The sequence below is a fragment of the Pan paniscus genome, chromosome 3, assembly GCF_029289425.2.
Source record: "Pan paniscus chromosome 3, NHGRI_mPanPan1-v2.0_pri, whole genome shotgun sequence".
NCBI classification, from domain to species: Eukaryota; Metazoa; Chordata; class Mammalia; order Primates; family Hominidae; genus Pan; species Pan paniscus.
This window is the reverse complement of record NC_073252.2, coordinates 125551795-125571525: the sequence shown is the minus strand read 5'-3', so window position 1 is coordinate 125571525 and position 19731 is coordinate 125551795. Positions and strand designations below refer to the sequence as shown.

At 33.9% G+C, this 19731-nt stretch overlaps 1 protein-coding gene across 2 annotated transcripts in view; it reads right to left on the bottom strand.

Annotated features, from left to right (window-relative positions):
* HSPA4L (heat shock protein family A (Hsp70) member 4 like) overlaps nt 1–19731 on the bottom strand; it is a 72664-nt gene that overhangs the window by 40499 nt on the left and 12434 nt on the right. For both annotated transcript variants that reach the window (XM_008976690.4, XM_055111815.2), the window contains 10 exons: nt 13966–14023; nt 12192–12332; nt 9391–9513; nt 6863–6962; nt 6206–6339; nt 4247–4491; nt 4033–4109; nt 2904–3055; nt 2335–2441; nt 1–134 (listed from right to left, as the gene is read on the bottom strand). In XM_008976690.4, the coding sequence (XP_008974938.4) occupies nt 1–134; nt 2335–2441; nt 2904–3055; nt 4033–4109; nt 4247–4491; nt 6206–6339; nt 6863–6962; nt 9391–9513; nt 12192–12332; nt 13966–14023 (1271 nt within the window). The remainder of the gene's footprint in view (nt 135–2334; nt 2442–2903; nt 3056–4032; nt 4110–4246; nt 4492–6205; nt 6340–6862; nt 6963–9390; nt 9514–12191; nt 12333–13965; nt 14024–19731) is intronic.

Here is a 19731-nt window from a genome sequence, read left to right as displayed (position 1 = left end):
CAATTCTTGCATCAGGATAAGGCACTTCATGTAAATTAGTATAAAATGCTTCTAGTTCAAATGGTTCCTTCTTGTGGAAAGTAATGACTTTTGAGAATGGGGCAGGATGGTTCTTACAGAAAACTTCACATTCCCTAAAATGGAGGGAAAGAACTCACTTAGAAACAAATAGAAAGTTGCCTATGAACCTATTTACTGAATCCATTTCATTCTTAATTCATTAGCAGCAACTGCAAAAATCTCTGCACAAATAAAAAGAAAAAACAATTACTGATTTTGCTCTAAACATGCATTGCAACAGATTTATGGCTCAAAGTTTTCATAATGTCTATCATAATAACAGACAACTGTATACTATTAAAAAGAGAAAAATTACCTGAGAATATGTATATTTTAAGGCCAATGTGTATGGTTTTTTTCCCTCACATCTGAGGGCCAAGTCCTACACATTAACTTCTAAAATACTTGCCACCTATTACCCTTTTAATTCTGGCTACCTTTAATAGAAACTTTTGTTTGCAAATAATTTTAAACCTATGAAAAGGTGCAAAATTAAAAATAGGACAAGGAACACTTGTATATCTTTTACCTAGATTTGCTACTTTACTCCATTTGTTTCATCATCTGAGTGCACACACTTTCTGTATATATTTTTCCTGAACCAACCGAGGTTTATACATACATTATGGTGCTTTACCCCTAAAAACGTCAGTGTGCATCCTAATAGGGATATTCTCTGATGCTTTACTATTCATATTTCCATCTTTTTTTCAGTTGATACAACAATGTCCTTTGCAGCATTTTACCCCTCCAGTACAGGGAGTTTTTAAAACCTATATAGCAATTCCTATTCCTTGAATTGTTTAACAGAAACAGTTTATGACTATTTGTTATAGTGGCCCAGAAACCAATCTTTAATACTATATATCATCCTATTACTATAAGTATGGAAGATTTTAAAATCTTGAATCCACAAACTTCTTACTCTATCCTAGTTTTCAAGAAACTACCAATACCTTCTACTTTCTTTTTGTAGTCATTAGGCTATATTTACTTTTCAATTTAGCTCCCCATACGTTTTCTTACAATTTTTTTCTGGATCACTTATACCTTGAAACTGAAATTAAATTTTATAGAATAATGATTCTTGCCTCAAAATTGACATTATCTGGGGCAGACAGGTGAAAAATTATTTAAAAAGAAAAAAACTGACATTAACACATGCCATTAAAATCTTTTGCAAGACATTCAGATAAGGCTGAAAATCCATATTTTTGAAATGTATACAAAAATCTCATTTTCTTGGGGGTACTTATGTACAGAACACAGAACAAAATTTAAAAAATAACTTCAAAATGTAAACACACCATTATTCATTGTACAAGCTATACTTCTGAAAAGCAGGCAAGTAAAATATTTGAAATATAAATTTTGATTCTGGTAGGGAAGCAGGCTACCTAAATCCTGGGCAGTTCATGGAAAAAAATGTAAATGTTAATGCAAGCATGAAAATATTGTAGCTTATGACAGAGGGAAATATTAATTTAATAACAGTGCTTTTTTTAAAATATCGGCATGTTCAATTAAAAGTACAGGAGAAAATGAGCTAAAAGAGGCAATCTCATGAAAGTTAATAGGAATATAAACCAGTATCCTTTTAGTGAATAATTTGCAAATATTACTCAAAATAATGTGCATATTCTTTGGCTAAACAATTCCATTCCTACACTGCTATCTTACAGATATACCAAGCACAACTGAACAAGGGTTTGTGCACAAGGATGTTCTTACTAGCACTGTTTAAAATAGCAAAAATATGACTTAATACTGTATTGGTTAAATTTATTATGGCACATATAATTATTGAAAAAACAGTTACTGTCTGTTGACATGGAAAAATAAAATACAATATAATTTAAAAAGCTAAGTTGCACTAGAGATTTATAGATAATTCTATATGTACCTAAGAAATGTATGATTTTATTTATTTATGGATAGTCAAAGAAAATGACTGGACAGATAAACTAGCTTTTAAAAATGTTATGTCTGTAAAATGGGCTAAGAGAGAATATGACAAATGCAGGTCTTTTTTATACTTCTATACTGTGATTTATTTGAAAATGAGCCTTGTTTTACTTTTATAAAAAACATAAATTTAAAAATATGCCCAATTATGATTTATAGGTGATATATCATTTTTATATCTCTTTAATACATTATTTAAAAGTATTTGGCAGAATTTTAAGAAGCGTAAATTTCTCTAATTTAGAAAAGTAGGTTTAACTGAGTAAAGATTTATGACAAGCTCTAATCAAGGTTTTAAAAATAACTTACCCACTTCCATCTTCAAAAGAAGTCTTCCACCTTAATGTGATTGAATAGGGAACAAGGTCTGTTATGGAAAATTCACGCACTTTAAATGCTGGTGAGAGAATCGCACACTGAAAATAAGATGTATACCATATTTAAATCAACAAATACAAAACATACCCTAGGTTACTCTGATTGAACTGCTTAATAGAGTCCTCCTATTACAACTGTTACATTTTAAAAGTTACTGGTTTTTGGCAATGAGAAGTGAAAATTTAAAAGGGCCTGAGTACTCTTTATGTGACCTTATAAAAATTAACAGAATATCTTTACATCTCCAACAGGGATTTTAAATGGGCAGACTGCAATAATTTGTAAAATTAATATTCTTTCAGTGTCGTTACAGACACACTGTCCTATTATAGCTTAAAAACATAAATGGGAAAGACATAAGACTTATTTATCAGAAATAACTTCAATTTACTTTAGCTTATTGATAAGTGGATGGAACAGATAACATTAAAAGGCCCCTTTGGATCTATCACTCATTTCTGGCAAAATACATATTCTAAAAAATAAAATAACAATTATACCTGTAACGCACATCCTCTTGCAACAGCTTCATCAGCATTTAATGTGGTACTTATGTCTTTAAGAAAGAATTTAGTGATTTGTTCTTTCACTGCAGGAATTCGTGTTGCTCCTCCTACAATTTCTATACTACTAATGTCTTCACGTTGTAAGTCTGGAAAAAATTTTTAATTGAGAAAAATGATAGTCTTTAAAAATCTCAACAGAAGGCTTTGTCGAGTACTTTTTTAAAAAGTGGATTGACTTTTTACTTGTCAGAAAATAAAAGGGAAGAAAAATACAATTTTTAGAAAGATATAACATTTAATAAATATTATTTATGTGACAGGCAATGCACTTGGTCCAACTTGGTCCAGATGATGGAGTGGCAATAGAAAGAGAAAAGCACTTCATGGGTTTTAAAGGAGCTCTTCAGAGTCCTTCAATTTTCTTATTTCTACCTCCTAAATCCCTATAGAAGATATTTTTAATTGATTACCAAAATCCTTATGAAAAAGCAATTATGTCCCCATTTCTACATTAATTTCATTTTAGAATCATCTACAGTTTATAAACACTTCCAAATAGAACTAGCATGAGTTTTGTGTGTGTGTGTGTGTGTGTGTGTTTGTTTTGAGACAGAGTCTTACTCTGTTGCCCAGGCTGGAGTGCAATGGCGTAATCTCAGCTCACTGCAACATCCGCCTCCCAGGTTCAAGTGATCTCCGGCTTCAGCCTCCTGAATAGCTGGGGTTACAGGTGCGCACCGTCATGCCTGGCTAATTTTTGGAATCTTAATAGAGATGAGGTTTCACCATGTTGGCCAGGCTGGTCTTGAACTCCTGACCTCAGGTGATCCACCCACCTCGGCCTCCCAAAGTGCTGGGATTACAGGCATGATCCACCGTGCTTGGCCAGAACTAGCATGAGATTTATGATATAAACAATAAGAAGATCCAGGAAGAATTCTCATAAACCCAGAATTATACTGCCTTACTCTTATGAATAATGAGTTATAATCTCCTTCCCTAAAATGAGAAATATAAATCTTTTTAAAAAACAAAGTTTTAAAAATTTATTTTATCATTATCTACCCCCGCTAAGTAGGCAACATTATGGTACAGTTTTGATAGTCCAGTAATTTCCACTTACTAGCTTGTTCCATTACTGCTTTTAAAGGTGGTTCAACCCTGGCCAAAAGGGAAGCACACAGTTGTTCAAATTGAGCCCTGTGAGAAAATAGAATAAAATTCATTATTCTGGGATTAAAAGTTGAGCGTATCTTCTAAAACAACAAACAAATCAGACGTGATCTAAACATTATAAAATAAGTAAACACTTTTCAAACTAAAAACATACGTGGTACCTGTTCATTTTACTAGAAACATCAAGGTCATTCATGAAACACTCAATGTTCAATGGAAGATCTGATGCATTTGCACTCATTAGCTTCTTTAGTTTTTCACATTCCTGATATAAACGCAACAAGGCCCGAGAGTTTTCTTTCACATTTATCTTATATTTGGTCTTGAACTCATCACAGAAGTAGTCTACTAAAGCCTCATCAAAGTTCCTGCCACCCAAATATGGATCAAAGGTAGTAGCCAAGACCTGTTTAATTGAAAAAGCAGAACTGTATTTTCAGAAATATAGATTCTTCCAAAAAAAAAGAAAAACCTCTAAAATAAAAAAATGTAAAAATAAAAATGATGCTAAAAAAACTTGTCCAATCACAGGGGTGCTGAATTTGGAATCAGAGTTAAATTATCACTTATATTTAGTCAACATATTTCCTTATTCTGAATTTTCTACTTTATAGTTACAGATCCATATATCATAATTAAAAGAATTCTAATTCAGAAATAACTGAATTACAACAACTAAAGCCTCATTATCTCAGTCACTTGGTTCTACAACAGCACTGAACAGATAGACCAAAACCAAGTTTAAGAGAGCAAAGAAACAGTCCTAAGCATATAAACATGAGCAAAACATCCAAGAAAAGCAGATTCAAAGATTAAATATAAAATACCATAATTGGTCAATTTACGGATCAGAAATTAGGCCTTTTGACTATTACAAAAAAACAAAAACAAAAACAAAACACACAAAAAAACAAAAAACACAACCAAAAAACCAACCAACAAAAAAACCAGGTAACAATTTAACAAGCTGGTTGAGCAACAGGCTTCCCAGCAGAAGAGAGTCATAGAAATTCAACACTATAGTTCTTGAAAACATAGGACCAAACATCTAGGCTCTCTCCCTAGGGTTAAATGACTACTTACAACAGTCACTAATAAAGAATCCTACTGTTGGGGTGGTTTTGCAGCTCTTTCACTAGAAGGTGGGTGGTGGGGTGGTAGTATGGTGGTAAATATCACAGGAGGATATGAGTACAATCTGCGTGGAATGTCGCCCCACAGACTAGCATGGAGAATCCATGTATAGACCTCTCATGAAGTCTAGTATTACCCAAAATTAAATGCAAAATTATCTTGGTATATAACTAGTACAGGTGTGTATTTTGGGAAGAAGGGCTATAGCCTTGATCAGATTTTCAAACGGGTCTGTGATCTAAAAATCGTATTTCACTACAAAGTTACCTACTAAAAAGGAAGGAAAAAAACGTTCTTTTTCAAGTAAGTTAATATGTAAGACTAAAGGCCAAGGATTAAGTCAATATATACTGAAAATTACCCTATATTCAGTCTGAGTCATTTCCCTTTAATTTTTTGATTACAAAGATGCTATTATAGTAATATAAATTAAGACAGAATACTCTTGCAGTGTTGCAGTTTATCTCCTAAGTAAACTCTACTCTGTGCATACTGGAGAGAGATCATAAGTCTGGACAAAAGAATCAATGTAAAAATGATTATAAATCCTAATTTGTAAGAAGCACATAGAAGTAAAATTACGATTAGAACGCTTGGATAGAAAGGTTTCTAAAATCAATGGGAATCATTTTAGAAAATGCTTCCTGTAATTACATTTATGGATAAATAATTTATGCTTCCTGATAGATGACTTAACAACCTAACAATAGAAACAACAATAAAAATAGCTAATATATATTATAGCAGCTACCCTATGCCAGGCTTTCCAAGAATTTTGTACACATTAACTCATTTTGTCCTGAAAAATTGTATGAGGTAGTTACTACTGTTGTTCTCAGATAAACAAACTGAAGATTTAGGGAGATTAAGTAACTTGCTTGAGGTCATAGTTTAAGGGGCAGAGCCAGGATTCGAACCCAGCTATTACGGTTCTTTAGTCTGTGTTCTTAACATATGTAAATATAACAAACCATGTGTTTACTTACTTTAAGTTTTCCTTTGTTAAAAGCACAAACCGAGACCTGATAGGCAGAATGTCCCATATCAATAAATACTACATTTCTTGGTTTCTCATCTAATGGGGGAAGATCCTGTTTATAAATTCCATACGCCAGTGCAACTGTATCAGAACAAAGAATTATGTTAATTCTAGCACAGTAATTACTTGGAAAACAAGAAATGTCACTTTGATACTGTACTTTAATATGCAGTATAGTAATACATATTATTATCTTCAAAGTAAATGAACTTTTCACAATTCGGTTAATAATGCTTTAACTTTATTTTTCCCTTACTCAACTATAACTCTGTAATAGTAAAGATTTGTAAAGCCATTAAGACATATTTAACCTCTGCCAAAAAGTTGTACTACGAAGTAACAAGCTTATAAGAATCAGTACATACACACACACACACACACACGTATTTTTATATATATCAAAATTTTTTAAAGAGACTGTGTCTAGCTCTGCCTCACAGGCTGAAGTGCAGTGGTATGATCATAGCTCACTGCAGCTTTCAACTCCCAAGCTCAAGCAATCCTCTTGCCTTGGAGTTAAAAAAAAATAATGCTTTGTTAATAATTAGAAAAAAACTAGAACAGTATTTTGCTTATAGTGATTTTCAAATTGCAAAGTGCTCACCTGCAGTAGTTTCATTCATCAACCTTAAACAATTTAAGCCTGCAACCTGGGCTGCAGCCATCACAGATCTTCTCTCGGCATCAGTGAAAAAGCTAGGAATCTAGTATTTAAAAACAACAGTTAAGTATAATGTTTTATGTAAACATTTTGTCAACTGAAAAATATAATTACCCTAAAACTTATGTACAGTTTAAGGCAAATAAAGATGTTCTAACTAAAGAGGAAAAATACCAGTGTTTTATTTTTTAAGTTTGACAATTTCTATACCATAAAAATCTGACCTAAAGTATGAATACTAATTTAAAGTAAGGTAATATGGCAGAGTTGCCTAAGTTTTATTCGTCTAAATACTTCCTGTGTTAGTCTGATCTATTAAAAATATATTTGCTCATCTTTCATAATAAAAAACTGAAAACTCAAGAGTCTGAAAATGAGATTAGAGAAATATATTATGGTATATCCATATAATGGAATCCTATGTAGCTGTTACAAAGAATCAGGTAGATCTGAATTGTTATGGAATTCTATCTTTATTATGTTAAAAAAGAGCACATATAACATTACTTCATTATCGTGTGTATATACACCCAACCAGAAGAATACAGTCCCAACTGTTTAAAACAATTATATTTCAAAGGAGGGGAACTATATTGTAGGGAACTTGTGATAAATAGGAATTTCCTTTAACAATCACCAAATAACACTGAAAAAATATACATACATACATACACACACACATATATATGTATATAAAATTTTTTTTTCTGAAAGAGACTGTGTCTAGCTCTGCCTCACAGGCTGAAGTGCAGTGGTACAATCATAGCTCACTGCAGCTTTAAACTCCTGGGCTCAAGCAATCCTTTTGCTTCAGCCCCCTGAGTAGCTGAGACTACAGGTGTGTGCCACCATGCCTGGCTAGTTAAAAAAAACAAAACAAAACTGTAGAGACGGGTCTCACTATGGTTTCCCAGGCTGGTCTGTTAACTACTGGCCTCAAGCAATCCTCCTGCTTTGGTCTCCCAAAGTACTAGGGTTACAGACATAAGCCGCCATGCCCAGCCCATTAACTACATCTCTATTTAAAAATTAAACTCAGTCTTAAAATGTATAAAGATGTATGTATGTATACACCCTAGTTTTATCAAACTGAGAAGTATTTTGACATATAGACCCATTTCTAAAAAGCTATTAAGTGTATTTACATATAAAACAACTTGGGCTCTTCCAGTTTTAAGTTTCAAATAAGTAGCTTCCTTTAATTTTATTGTTTTATGAATTTAGAAATTTCATTGAACAGATTAGCAACAGGAAAAGAATATAAATTTTGCTGATTTGGTATTATCCTCCTGACAAAAATCTAAGTTATCATGCATGGTTCATTTAATATTCATTGAGCACTTACAAACCAGGTACTTTTCTAGCTACCAGGAAAACAGTGCACAAACCAGACAAAATACTTGTCCCTGTAGAGCTTACAATGGGTCTACTGCACCAACCACAAAGTTAATACTGGTCAAAAGTTTGTATTACTCTGTTCTGACATGAATTTCTGACACACAAGGAAAAATATAATTAAATAGAAATGGATTTGAATTTAAGACGAATCTTTAAAATTTGTATGATTCTAACATATCCTTTCAAGTGGCAGTATAACAATTATGAGCATGGGCTTGGGAATTAACTATCTGGCTCTAACACTATATTAGCTGTGCTGATTTTGGGCAAGTTATTTGACATCTCAGTATCCTACTTTTTGAATCTGTAAAGCTAGGGTTAATAATATCCCTACCTTATAGATTGCTTCTGAGATTAAATGGGTTAAAATGCCTATAAATAGTGCCTGGTCAATGGTAAACTCTATTATTTGCTATTACTAAATGGCTAGAAAATAAAATATTAAGCTCTAATATTTTTCTCCCATTAAAAAAATTCCAAATGCCTATGAAAAAAAAATTGATTACTAAACTCACTGAAAAGTTCATCATCTGATTCTGTTTTTCTGATGACATGAGACTCTTGAACTTTTGTAGTCAAGTTTAATAGTAGGAATATATCAATTTAGTTAACATGTAGGTAAAGAACCAGTTAACAATGTTTAATGGGACCTCAAGAGATAAGACGGTAAATAATTTAAATGTTAAGAATCCTTAAAGATCTTTTTTTTCCCCTGATACACAACCTCAAATTCCCAACTAGAAATTTTCAACCTTTGCTATAAAATGTTAAGGTCCTCACAGGTGAGAAGTTAATTGCTATCTGAGAAGATTCTTAGGGATAAATCCCAGATAGCAGCAGTCACTAGTTACATAACAGTTTTTTAAGAGTCACTGCTCATCATAATTGATTTTATGGGAAATTCAATCCTAAACTTTAGCAAATAAGGCAGTTTTTTAAAAAAGAAAGTCAGATGGATTTAGGTTATTTACTGGATAAGGGCAGAAAGTGTAAGGGAAGAAAAATCTTTCAATATTACATTAATACACTGTAAAATATAATTCAAGGGTATTCATTACTGAAGTAAAACTTACTGAAATCACACAGTCAGCCACTGGTTTCTTCAAAGCATTTTCTGAAGTCTCTTTAAGCTTGGCTAACAGCATTCCAGTAACTTGCTCAATTGCAAAAGGTCTCTCTTCCTCTAAGTACCGCACCTAACACCAAAAGTTGGGATATTTATTAAGAGTCATTTGTTTATCCAACAAATATTCAGTGAGCATCTACTGTATATGTGATAGACATATAATGGGAAAAAGACACCCTTGCTCAAGGAAGTTTTATTCCAGAAAGATTGTCATTTTAGAATCATGATCCCATTAAAAACAGTGACTATGTCATTTCTGAGGCTGTAGTACCTTACAGACAGTATTATAACCAAAGTATTTTCAAAAGTGTAGTTTCTACCCTCTCAGATCCCCACTTCCCACAAAAACAATTTTTATAATTCATTTTCCAAATGTGACACAGCAAACAATGAAAAAGGAAAAGATCAAATAATCTTTCTTTTGAAAGTCAGAACTCTCCCTGGGTTTAAAATAAAAGCTTCAGTCATACAGTTTTGGGAAAAGGAAATAAGAACATCATTCTTTCAAGCAGCACAATGTGTTTATGTATATGAGTATGTATAAATATATATATCTAATGACATAAGATTTACTCTGAATCAGACCTAAAATTGATAAGCATTTGTTTCCAAACCTATTTACAAGTAAATTCAAAAACAAGTATTATGCCAAATTACTGCCTTTAAACCAGGGGTGCATAAAGAAATCAAGCAAACAGAAATAAGAGAAAATGAATCATAGTCTTAATCTGACTTTCGGAGGCATGATCATACAGTATTCTTTTGTATAAGAACATTCTATGTAATCCCAGGACCTTGGGAGGCCGAGGCGAGCAGATCACGAGGTAAAGAGATCAAGACCATCCTGGCTAACACGGTGAAACCCCGTCTCTACTAAAAATACAAAAACTTAGCTGGGCGTGGTGGCAGGCGCCTGTAATCCCAGCTACTTGGGAGGTTGAGGCTGGAGAATGGTGGGAACCCGGGAGGCAGAGCTTGCAGTGAGCCGAGACTGCGCCACTGCACTCCAGCCTGGGAGACAGAGCAAGACTCCGTCTCAAAAAAAAAAAAAAAATTTTTTTTAAAGTTAGATGAAATAAATTTAAATAAATGTATAAAAAACAAATGTATAACATGCTTGAGGAGTTGAACATTGATTTTCTTAAGTCTTCAAAAGATGATGTTTCAAAGCTTTTTCTACTAGCTTACAGGCACTTACTATGAATGTATAAAATTATATCACTCAAAACTTTGGTTCTGCCTTTCTTTAAAAACATTATTCTGTTTTTCTCAGCCTATTCTCAAAGCCTGATCTATTAATTTTCACTTTAAGAAGTTAAACTACTTACAAAATTAAGTAGTTCAAATTTTAAACTGGAGTAGAATAAAACTGCTCTAGGTAACCATTAACTAGAGCTTATCATATCTAAAAGATATCTGAATATTATTTTTTATCTCAGTTGTTACTATCATAACCCATCCAGCTACTCACTTTAGTAACCTGAAAATTTCACCTAAAATATGGATTTACAATTTGTTCCCTGTCTTCAACTTCTCATGGTGTCTTCCTCAACTATTTTAACAGCCTCCTGTCTCCTTACTACGATTCATCATCCACCTTTTAGTCAGAACCCTCTTCTAAAAATAGAACTGTGTACATATCCATAACACATATATCAAGTCTAAAATTAGTTACTAAAAATAACTTTCTTAAGAGATAATTTGCACAGCATTAAGTTTATCCTTCTGAAGTGTACAATTCAGTATATTCACAAAGCTGTGCACTGATCACCATTATCTAATTGTAGAACATTTTCATCACCCAAAAAGAAACCCATTAGCAGTCACTCTCTATTTTTCCTTCCCCTTAACCCTTAGCAACCACTAATCTGACTTTGTTTCTATGAATTTGTCCTACTCTGAACATTCTATATAAAAGGAATCATACAGTATGTGGCCTTTTGTATCTGGCTTCTTTCACTTGGCATGTTTTCAAAGTTCATACATGTTGTAGCACATACCAGTACTCCATTCCTTTTTATGGGCAAATAATATTCCATGTGTTAAGATATACCACATTTTGTATATCTACTCATCAGTTGATAGAAACTTGTATCGTTTCCACTTTTTGGCTATTATGAACAATGCTTTTATGAACATTAATGTACAAGTTTTTATGTGTACATATGTTTCAATTCCCTTGAGTATAAGCCCAGGAGTGGAATTTTGGGGCCATATAGTAAGTAGTTCCATGTGTTATGAGGCTAGTTTTTGAAAAAAATCAGCACAAACATGTTTTGGTTAACTAATCTACAACTATCTCAGAATATAAAATTAAAAATTCAGAATCCATCTCTTACTTGGAAGAAAAGTATGCTTTAACATTTATAGTATAAGATTCTTCTAAATTAGAACTCATTAAACTCATTACAGCTATTAACATACTTTTTGGGTCCATTCTTCTGAATTAACATACTTTTTGGGTCTATTCTTCTGAATCCTATATACCTTCATTTTTATCCCCTAAAAACTATTCTCTTGAGTCTCAATAACCACTTTTTTCCTTGACAATAATAGTGTGATTTGAATGAAAAAATTATCTAAATTAGATCTCCTGGCATTCACTACAATTATTACAAAAACTACTATCTCTTGGGTGTGTATGTACTGTATCTAGAGGAAAAAGGTCAAACTACAAATAGCAATATTATCACATTGGGTTTACTTAATTTGAAGATATGTTTGTAACCCTGGGAATATAAAGCTTACCTTAACTCCTGCACTTCCATTAGGCATTTTCTGCAGTTCATAGGGAAGCCTGATCCTTTCAGTTTGCACAATGGGATCATCAAATGATCGCCCATGAAGCTTTTTGAAGCCATGAATTGTATTTCTTACGTTCGTGACTATCTGTTGGCAGTAAACACTTGTATTTATCAGTTACCTAATAAATGCAAAATAAAATTCTATCCTAGTACTTGACAACCACCAAGTTCCTTTATCCTACACATCCAAGTTTAGGATTACAAATAATCATTCATTTTTTCTGGTTTCCAACTGATGGTAAAGTCATACAATGAGAATGTACACATTTTAACACTTGCCTCCCAAATTATCCACCTATCCTGGGAATGTTAGACTCAAAATTAATGTCTTCAGAAGAGAACGAACAAACCTTTAAAACGTTTCAAATTACAAATATCTACAACTCATCTTTTTGGTTTTCCTCGAGCTTTTGCTCTAGTGAATTAGTACGAGCTGAACATCCCAAATCCAAAAATCTGAAATCTAAATACTTCAATGAGCATTTCCATTGTGCATCATGTTGTCACTTAAAAAGTTTCAGATTTTGGAGCATTTTGGATTTCAGGATTTGGGATGGTCAACCTGTATCATGCAAATATTCCAAAATCTGAAAAAATACAGAATCTGAATACTTCTGGTCCCAAGCATTTCTTATAAGGGATATGCAACCTGTATCTTTGATTATTTATTTCCACTTCCATTTCTGTGTTTTAATTTAAACTGGTTTATTATTGTCTAGGTTTTTTTTCCCTCTCCATATCTAATTCTTTGTGAAAATCTTCATGTACTACCATCTTGCTTCCATTGCTGCAGATTGCTCCTAGGCTAGTAAATTAAAATCCCTTCCATGTAGCATAGTGCTAAATGAAAGTGTCTTAATTTGTAAATGGCTTGCATTTTTGCAAAGCAAGTTTTTCTTTAACTAGAATATGCAGTTCAAATTACAGAATATTACTGAGATCCAGTTGCTATAATCCTAGTGACCTTTAAAGCCAAACAGACCTTGATCTTCAATTATGACATGAAAACTATAGGGATGCTGAATTACTATGTTGCTCTCTTTAGCTCCTTAGGAGAAATGACTTTAAAGGCTGCTTTTAGAGACTCTGATTATCTGTGACACACTTAGAAGGTCAGCCAGAATATGAGATATAAGACCCAGATATATATAAAATGCAAGAAATAATTGTTAAGGGCTTTTAGTTCAGGGAGGTAATGAAAGTCCAAGGAAAATCAGTTTATAACATGGAATGTTAAAAGTCAACGTTCTAATCATAAAGATTTCAAAAGCCTAAAAATATAAATACTTCAACAAATTCTATGTAAATTAGTGGTAGCCACGTTGAGTTACTCTGGAAATTAGTTCTTTCATTTTTCCTACCTTATTTTACAAAGATGTTACTTAACTGTCATTGAAATGTATGTTCTAGACAGAATATCCCTCATTATTCTCTGGATGGTCACCTGAGGGACCATTTAGGGAAAAACTGATGTCACATAGTAGCACACCCTAACTTCACAACTAAAAAATATTTTTAAAAAATAAAATTCAAGAAATATTTTACAACCCAAAGCAAATTATATCTTAAAAAAACAAAACAAAACAAAACAAAGATGTAGTACCTGTCCTATTTTCCTCACTCTCTTATTCACTCTTAACAATATAACTTAAGGAACTTAGTTACCAATATTCAGTTAATTCTTCCTGTAAGTCAAAACATCCACATTAACAATTTACCTGGCTCTTTGCTGCATTTCCAATGGCTCGAGTTCTTGATCCCAATGATATACAGGCCCTAAACCAGAAAAACAAAAAGTTTGTTCCATGGTACTTTTATATTATTGTGCTATTATCTTGCTTCTCCTTATACGAAAATGAATTTAAAAGGAGAAATATAACCATATATTATTTTAAAAATAGGTTATGCAAATCAAAAATTTATTTTAAAGTTTCCCTATATAATAAAATGGTGGTCAGAATAAATGTTACAATTTTTAAAAAAAGTCCTAATAGCTGGCAATACAATGTTGATCTCCAAAATTGTTTTTCAAATTACACTGATCTATGACCCATTAAAAGAAAACTCAACCGTGTTGACCAATGGATTTTCAGGGAAGGTAAACAGTTAAAAAGGCTAAATCCTGGCTTTGCCACTTAACCTTGTGGAAATTACATAACCACTGGGTGCTTCAGCTTCTTGTCTGGAAGATAGTGATAATATCTGCTCATATGGTTATGTGAGAATTAAGAGAATGGATATAGGTAAATGCTTTGAACAATAATTGGCACATAGTAAACATTATGTAAATTCTTGTATTTTAATTACCACATTTAAATGTAATAGCATGGAATAATAACACAGAGCAAGCACAGAATAACATCTTCATCAAAATACCATTTAATGTTATGATTCAAGAAAATGTTTCTGTGATTTCAGTTATAACTACAGAAAACTACATTCAATCAACAAACATTTATAGGCACTCCATGTATACAAGTCACAATACCTGTCTTGGAGAATGTATAGTCTATTGAAAAAAAAATCAATAGAATATATAGAATTATGAATAATACTAGCAAAGAAGAGAATAATTACTTCTAGATAAGAGAGGTGACTTCTTGAATTAGGACTTGAAAGGAGGGAAAACATTTAATATCTATTTGTCTTGCAGAAATAGACATTCCTGATATATAGGTATGTAAGTCTGTTCTCCATATAGTAGCCAAAGTGATCCACTTAAACTAAGATCATGAAACTCTGCTGTTCTCTGATGATGAAATAATCCTCCAATGGTGCCCTATCTCACAAAGTAAAAGCTTGGGTCCCCCTAACAGCCAATAAGGCCTTTCATGGTCCAGTCCTTGGCTGCTCTACCCTGCAAATTCAATCTAGGCACACTGGTCTCCTTGCTATTTCTAGAATATGCCAAGCACCCTTTTGCCTCAGGGCCTTTGTAAATGCTGTTCTCTCTTTCTGAAGTGTTCAGAAAATACATCCATGTGGCTGGTGCTCTCACTCCTTTCAGGTCTCTGCTCAAATGTCAGCTTATCGGAAACACCTATCCTCACCATCCTATATAAAAAACATTCCTGCTCCTCCCCAACACATACCTCACACTGTTAACCCAATTTTATTTTTCTCCATAGTATGTATTATCATCTGATACAATTCATTTAGTGACTGTATCTCAGTACCAGAAGCCAGAACGTGAACTCTATGAAGGCAAGGTAACAGGTATCCACTGCCTTGATCTGCACTATCTAATATGGTAGCCACAAGCCATGTGGTGCTAGTACAATTTCAATTAACTAGAATATTCAGTTTCTCAGGACTAGTCACATCTCAGGTGCTCAACAGCCACATGTGGCTAGCAGATATACAGAGAACTGAATATACAAGAACAAATATACAACAGAAAGTTCTACTGGATAGCACTAGCCTAGATCTTCTAGCCTAGATCTTTTTCAAGGACATAATAAAGCTACATAATGAATGGAATAATGGTTCCTAAGGTAATGCTCATTTGAGGACTAGAAGAATATAATTTGGACTCAGCCAGGGAGAAAACAAAAAGAATACAACTTGGCTAGTTTCATAGGACAATTTGATAAGATAGTATCAAGGCCAGATTATATAGGGTCTCAGGTGCCAGATTATAATCTTAAAATTTATTCAGTTAATGAGGATTAAATTTCAATGAGGATTCATTAAATGTTTCTGAATAATGGAGAGGACCCTACATACTGATACATAATACAAACTGGAGAGGCAATATTCCAGAGCAGTGCTTTCCAAGGGCTGAACAAAACACTGTTCTGCTGGGGACTACTGGATTTTCAGAGAAAGCAAACAGTTAAAAAGTTAATTTAGTCAATTTAACAGATGTTTGTTAATAATTACTATATGCCTGGCATACTGTTTTGCTAGGGATATAATAATGAAAGAAAACATGGTTTTGGCTCTCTTGGATCTCACAATGCTATAGACTCACACAAAAGAAAGTAAACTAGGTGCTATAACAGAAGGTGAACATGGTGCTATAAAAGTTTGTAACAGCAAGAATTAACCTAGAGGAGGAGAGTCAGGAAAGGCTTACCCAAGGAAATAAGATTTTAAGGAAGAGTAAATGATGATGGGATAAAAGTGGTAGAGAGTTTGTTGGAGATCATATTGACTGTAGTGTTAACCAATGAGAGGAAAGCAAAAAGTTACCAGTAGTCTATATCAGGATGGTGACAGCTGGGACACAAGAAGAAAGAAGAGATATTCAGGAGGAAACTTAAAGGACTTGGTGACAGACTAGATCTTCACCATCCCATATGGTAGCCACTAGCCACCAGCCATATGTGGTTATTATGCACATGAAATGTGGCTAGTCTGAATTGAGATGTGCTTATATAAAGTGCAAAATAAACTTTAGACCATGGGTGTCCAACTGTTTGAATGCAGGGACTCTTTTGTCTGTGGTGGCAGATATCACAAAAATTATGGATGGACCTTTTTTCTAGCTCATCAGCTATCTTTAGTGTTAGTGTATTTTATGTGTGGCCCAAGACAATTCTTCTTCTTCCAATGGGGCCCAGGGAAGCCAAATGGTTGGACATCTGTGCTCCAGATTCTAAAAATTTAATACTAAAAAAGTAAAATATCTCAATTTAAAAATATTGATTATATATTGAGATAAAATTTTGGATATACCGAATTAAATAAAATATATTAAAATTAATCTCACTTGCTTCATTTTGCCTTTTTAATTATTGGAACTTTTTTTTTCTGGAGACAGGGTCTTGCTCTGTCACCCAGGCTAGAGTGCAGTGGCGTAATCTTGGCTCACTGAGGCCTTGACCTGCAGGGCTCAAGCGATCCTCCTATCTCAGCCTCCTGAGCAACTAGGACTACTGGCTGATTTTTAAAATTTTTTGTAGAGATGGGGTTTCACCATGTTGCCCAGGCTAGTCTCCTAGGCTCAAGTGATCCACCTGCCTTGGCCTCCCAAAGTGCTGGGATTACAGGTGTCAGCCACTGTACCTGGCTCTATTAAAACATTTAAAATTACCTATGTAGCTCATATGCTTTTATTGGACAGTGCTGGACTAGATAGTAAGAAGAGGCAAGTGACAGTAATAATATCTAGGTTTCTATTTGCACTCAATGAGACAGAAAATTTTCTAAGAAAGATAGGTTTGGGGACAGGACAGTCACAAACTCTATTGTGAACACATTAGGCTTGAGGTAAGTTTGAGGCATCCAAGCAAATATATATTTAGAACTGAAATGTTAAAAGTGATGGTCAAATTAAAGAGGAAATGGAAGTTACTAGTCTTTAGTTGTGATTTGGTGAAAAACAGGAAAATAAGGGTATAGCAGGAATCAGTGGCTTAGATGACATCTTCACATCTCTTATAAATAACTCCTTGATTCAACATATTCTCTGCCAGAGTAAAAATTTACATATCCAATTTGGTAATGTGTGGATGTTGGCATTCCATCCTAAAACTCATCTATTAGAGAAAATATGCGTTTGCCATTTCTCAGCCTACCTTATAACTCATCTTGCTCCCAACTCCATTATTTGGACACACTTTCAAATACTTCTAATTTTTCAATACTAGGCTACCATCACTTGACTACACTGAAAATCTTATTTGTAGGTTGATTCTCAAGAGTTTAATTTTTGTTAGAACAGTAGAGCCAAATAAGATTCAGATTCAACTATCATTAAGCGCTGGTTCCTTGAAATGTGTTTCATACATGTATCGCTTCACAAAGAAAGCTAAACAGTTACCAGTATCAGATATTCTCTGAAGTTGAAAGCAGACAACTTTTAAAGTTAAAAAATCTGTCAATTAACCAGGCTTGGAAATGCCCAGTTTAAAATACATAGAAAACCCATTTCATAAAGGCACCCTTCAAACTCCTTCGATTTTCTTTCAAATACATTCCAGGATGTTACAATCATGAAATAAAAAATACCTGCCAAGTATTTTCAGAAAAACCCAAATAAATTAAACACCTATTTGCTCTCAAAACTTTTATATTAGTAATAGCAAGGGAAACAGACACATTATAACACATATTAGGCTGATGTAAGAGTTTTCACAGAAAAAGATACAGTTTATCCAAGTGTATACAGCATAATCTATATTATACTTTGTATTGATTATTTCGACTACTATTTAGAAATGTCATTTTATGGCTAAAATAAAGGGAGGGTTTTCTTTTCTTTTTTTTTTTTTTGAGACAGAATCTCGCTCTGTCACCCAGGCTGGAGTGCAGTAGCGCAGTCTCAGCTCACTGCAACCTCCACCTCCCGGGTTCACGCCATTCTCCTGCCTCAGCCTCCCGAGTAGCTGGGACTACAGGCACCCGCCACCATGCCCGGCTAATTTTTTTTTGTATTTTTAGTAGAGACAGGGTTTCACCATGTTAGCCAGGATGGTCTCGATCTCCTGACCTTGTGATCCGCCCGCCTCAGCCTCCCAAAGTGCTGGGATTACAGGCGTGAGCCACCGCGCCCGGCCAGGGACGGTTTTCAATGCAGTTTAAATCTATAATATCCAATCTGCTCTTGCTATTGTGTGGTAATCTCAGACTATCAGAAAATACCACAAAATTCTAGACAATGAAGATTTCTAAATGTCCTATGTTCCTTTTAGTAGGAGAGGGGCATAAAAATCAGATGACAAGATGCTACTTTAAGAAAGCTGTATCTGTATTTTCTCTTTAAAATTAGGATTTTCTTCTTCTCTCAAAAAGCTAATTTTTATAAGGCCAAGCGTAATTAGGTTGGAGAAAATACATACTACCAGAAGAGATTTGTTGCCTAAAAGCTCAGCACTAAGTTTGTTTGCTCCCTATTATTCTCCATTAAGATTCAATCCTCACTCTCTAATCTTTAAAAACAGCCCTTTTCTTTTCCTTGCCAGTTCCATAAAATCACAATTACTCTTTACCCTCTGCTATCATTGTAATCCATAGGTTTAAATCAAAGGCTGAACAAATAGTTTCAACTATGCTTGCCAAGATGTGTACAGAGCAGGATTTCTCTACCTTGGCACTACTGACATCTTGGCCCAGATAATTCTTTGTTGGGTCACTGGGGCTGTACTGTATGCACTGTCAGATATTAGGAGTATTCCTAGCCTCCAACCACTAGATGCCAGTAGTACCTCCTCTTTAGACCTCAGTTGCGACATACCCCAAAATATCTCAGATTCTGTCAGTTATCCCTTCAGAGGCAAAATCACCTCCAGTTGAGAACCTCTGCCCTAGAACAACATTTCCCAAATAGTGTTCTATGAAACATAATTCCTCAGACGTTCAAATAAGCTTGGGAAAAACATCCCTTTCTTGGAGAATTTCAATGCTTATGAACAAATTAAAGGATCTACAAAATTCTACAGCAAAGAAAACATCTGGATATTGTTTCTCAAATTATTTGGAAAAAACGTTGCCCTAGAAGGGGGAGGGGGAAGAATGCTCTAAAAAAAACTCACTGCTGC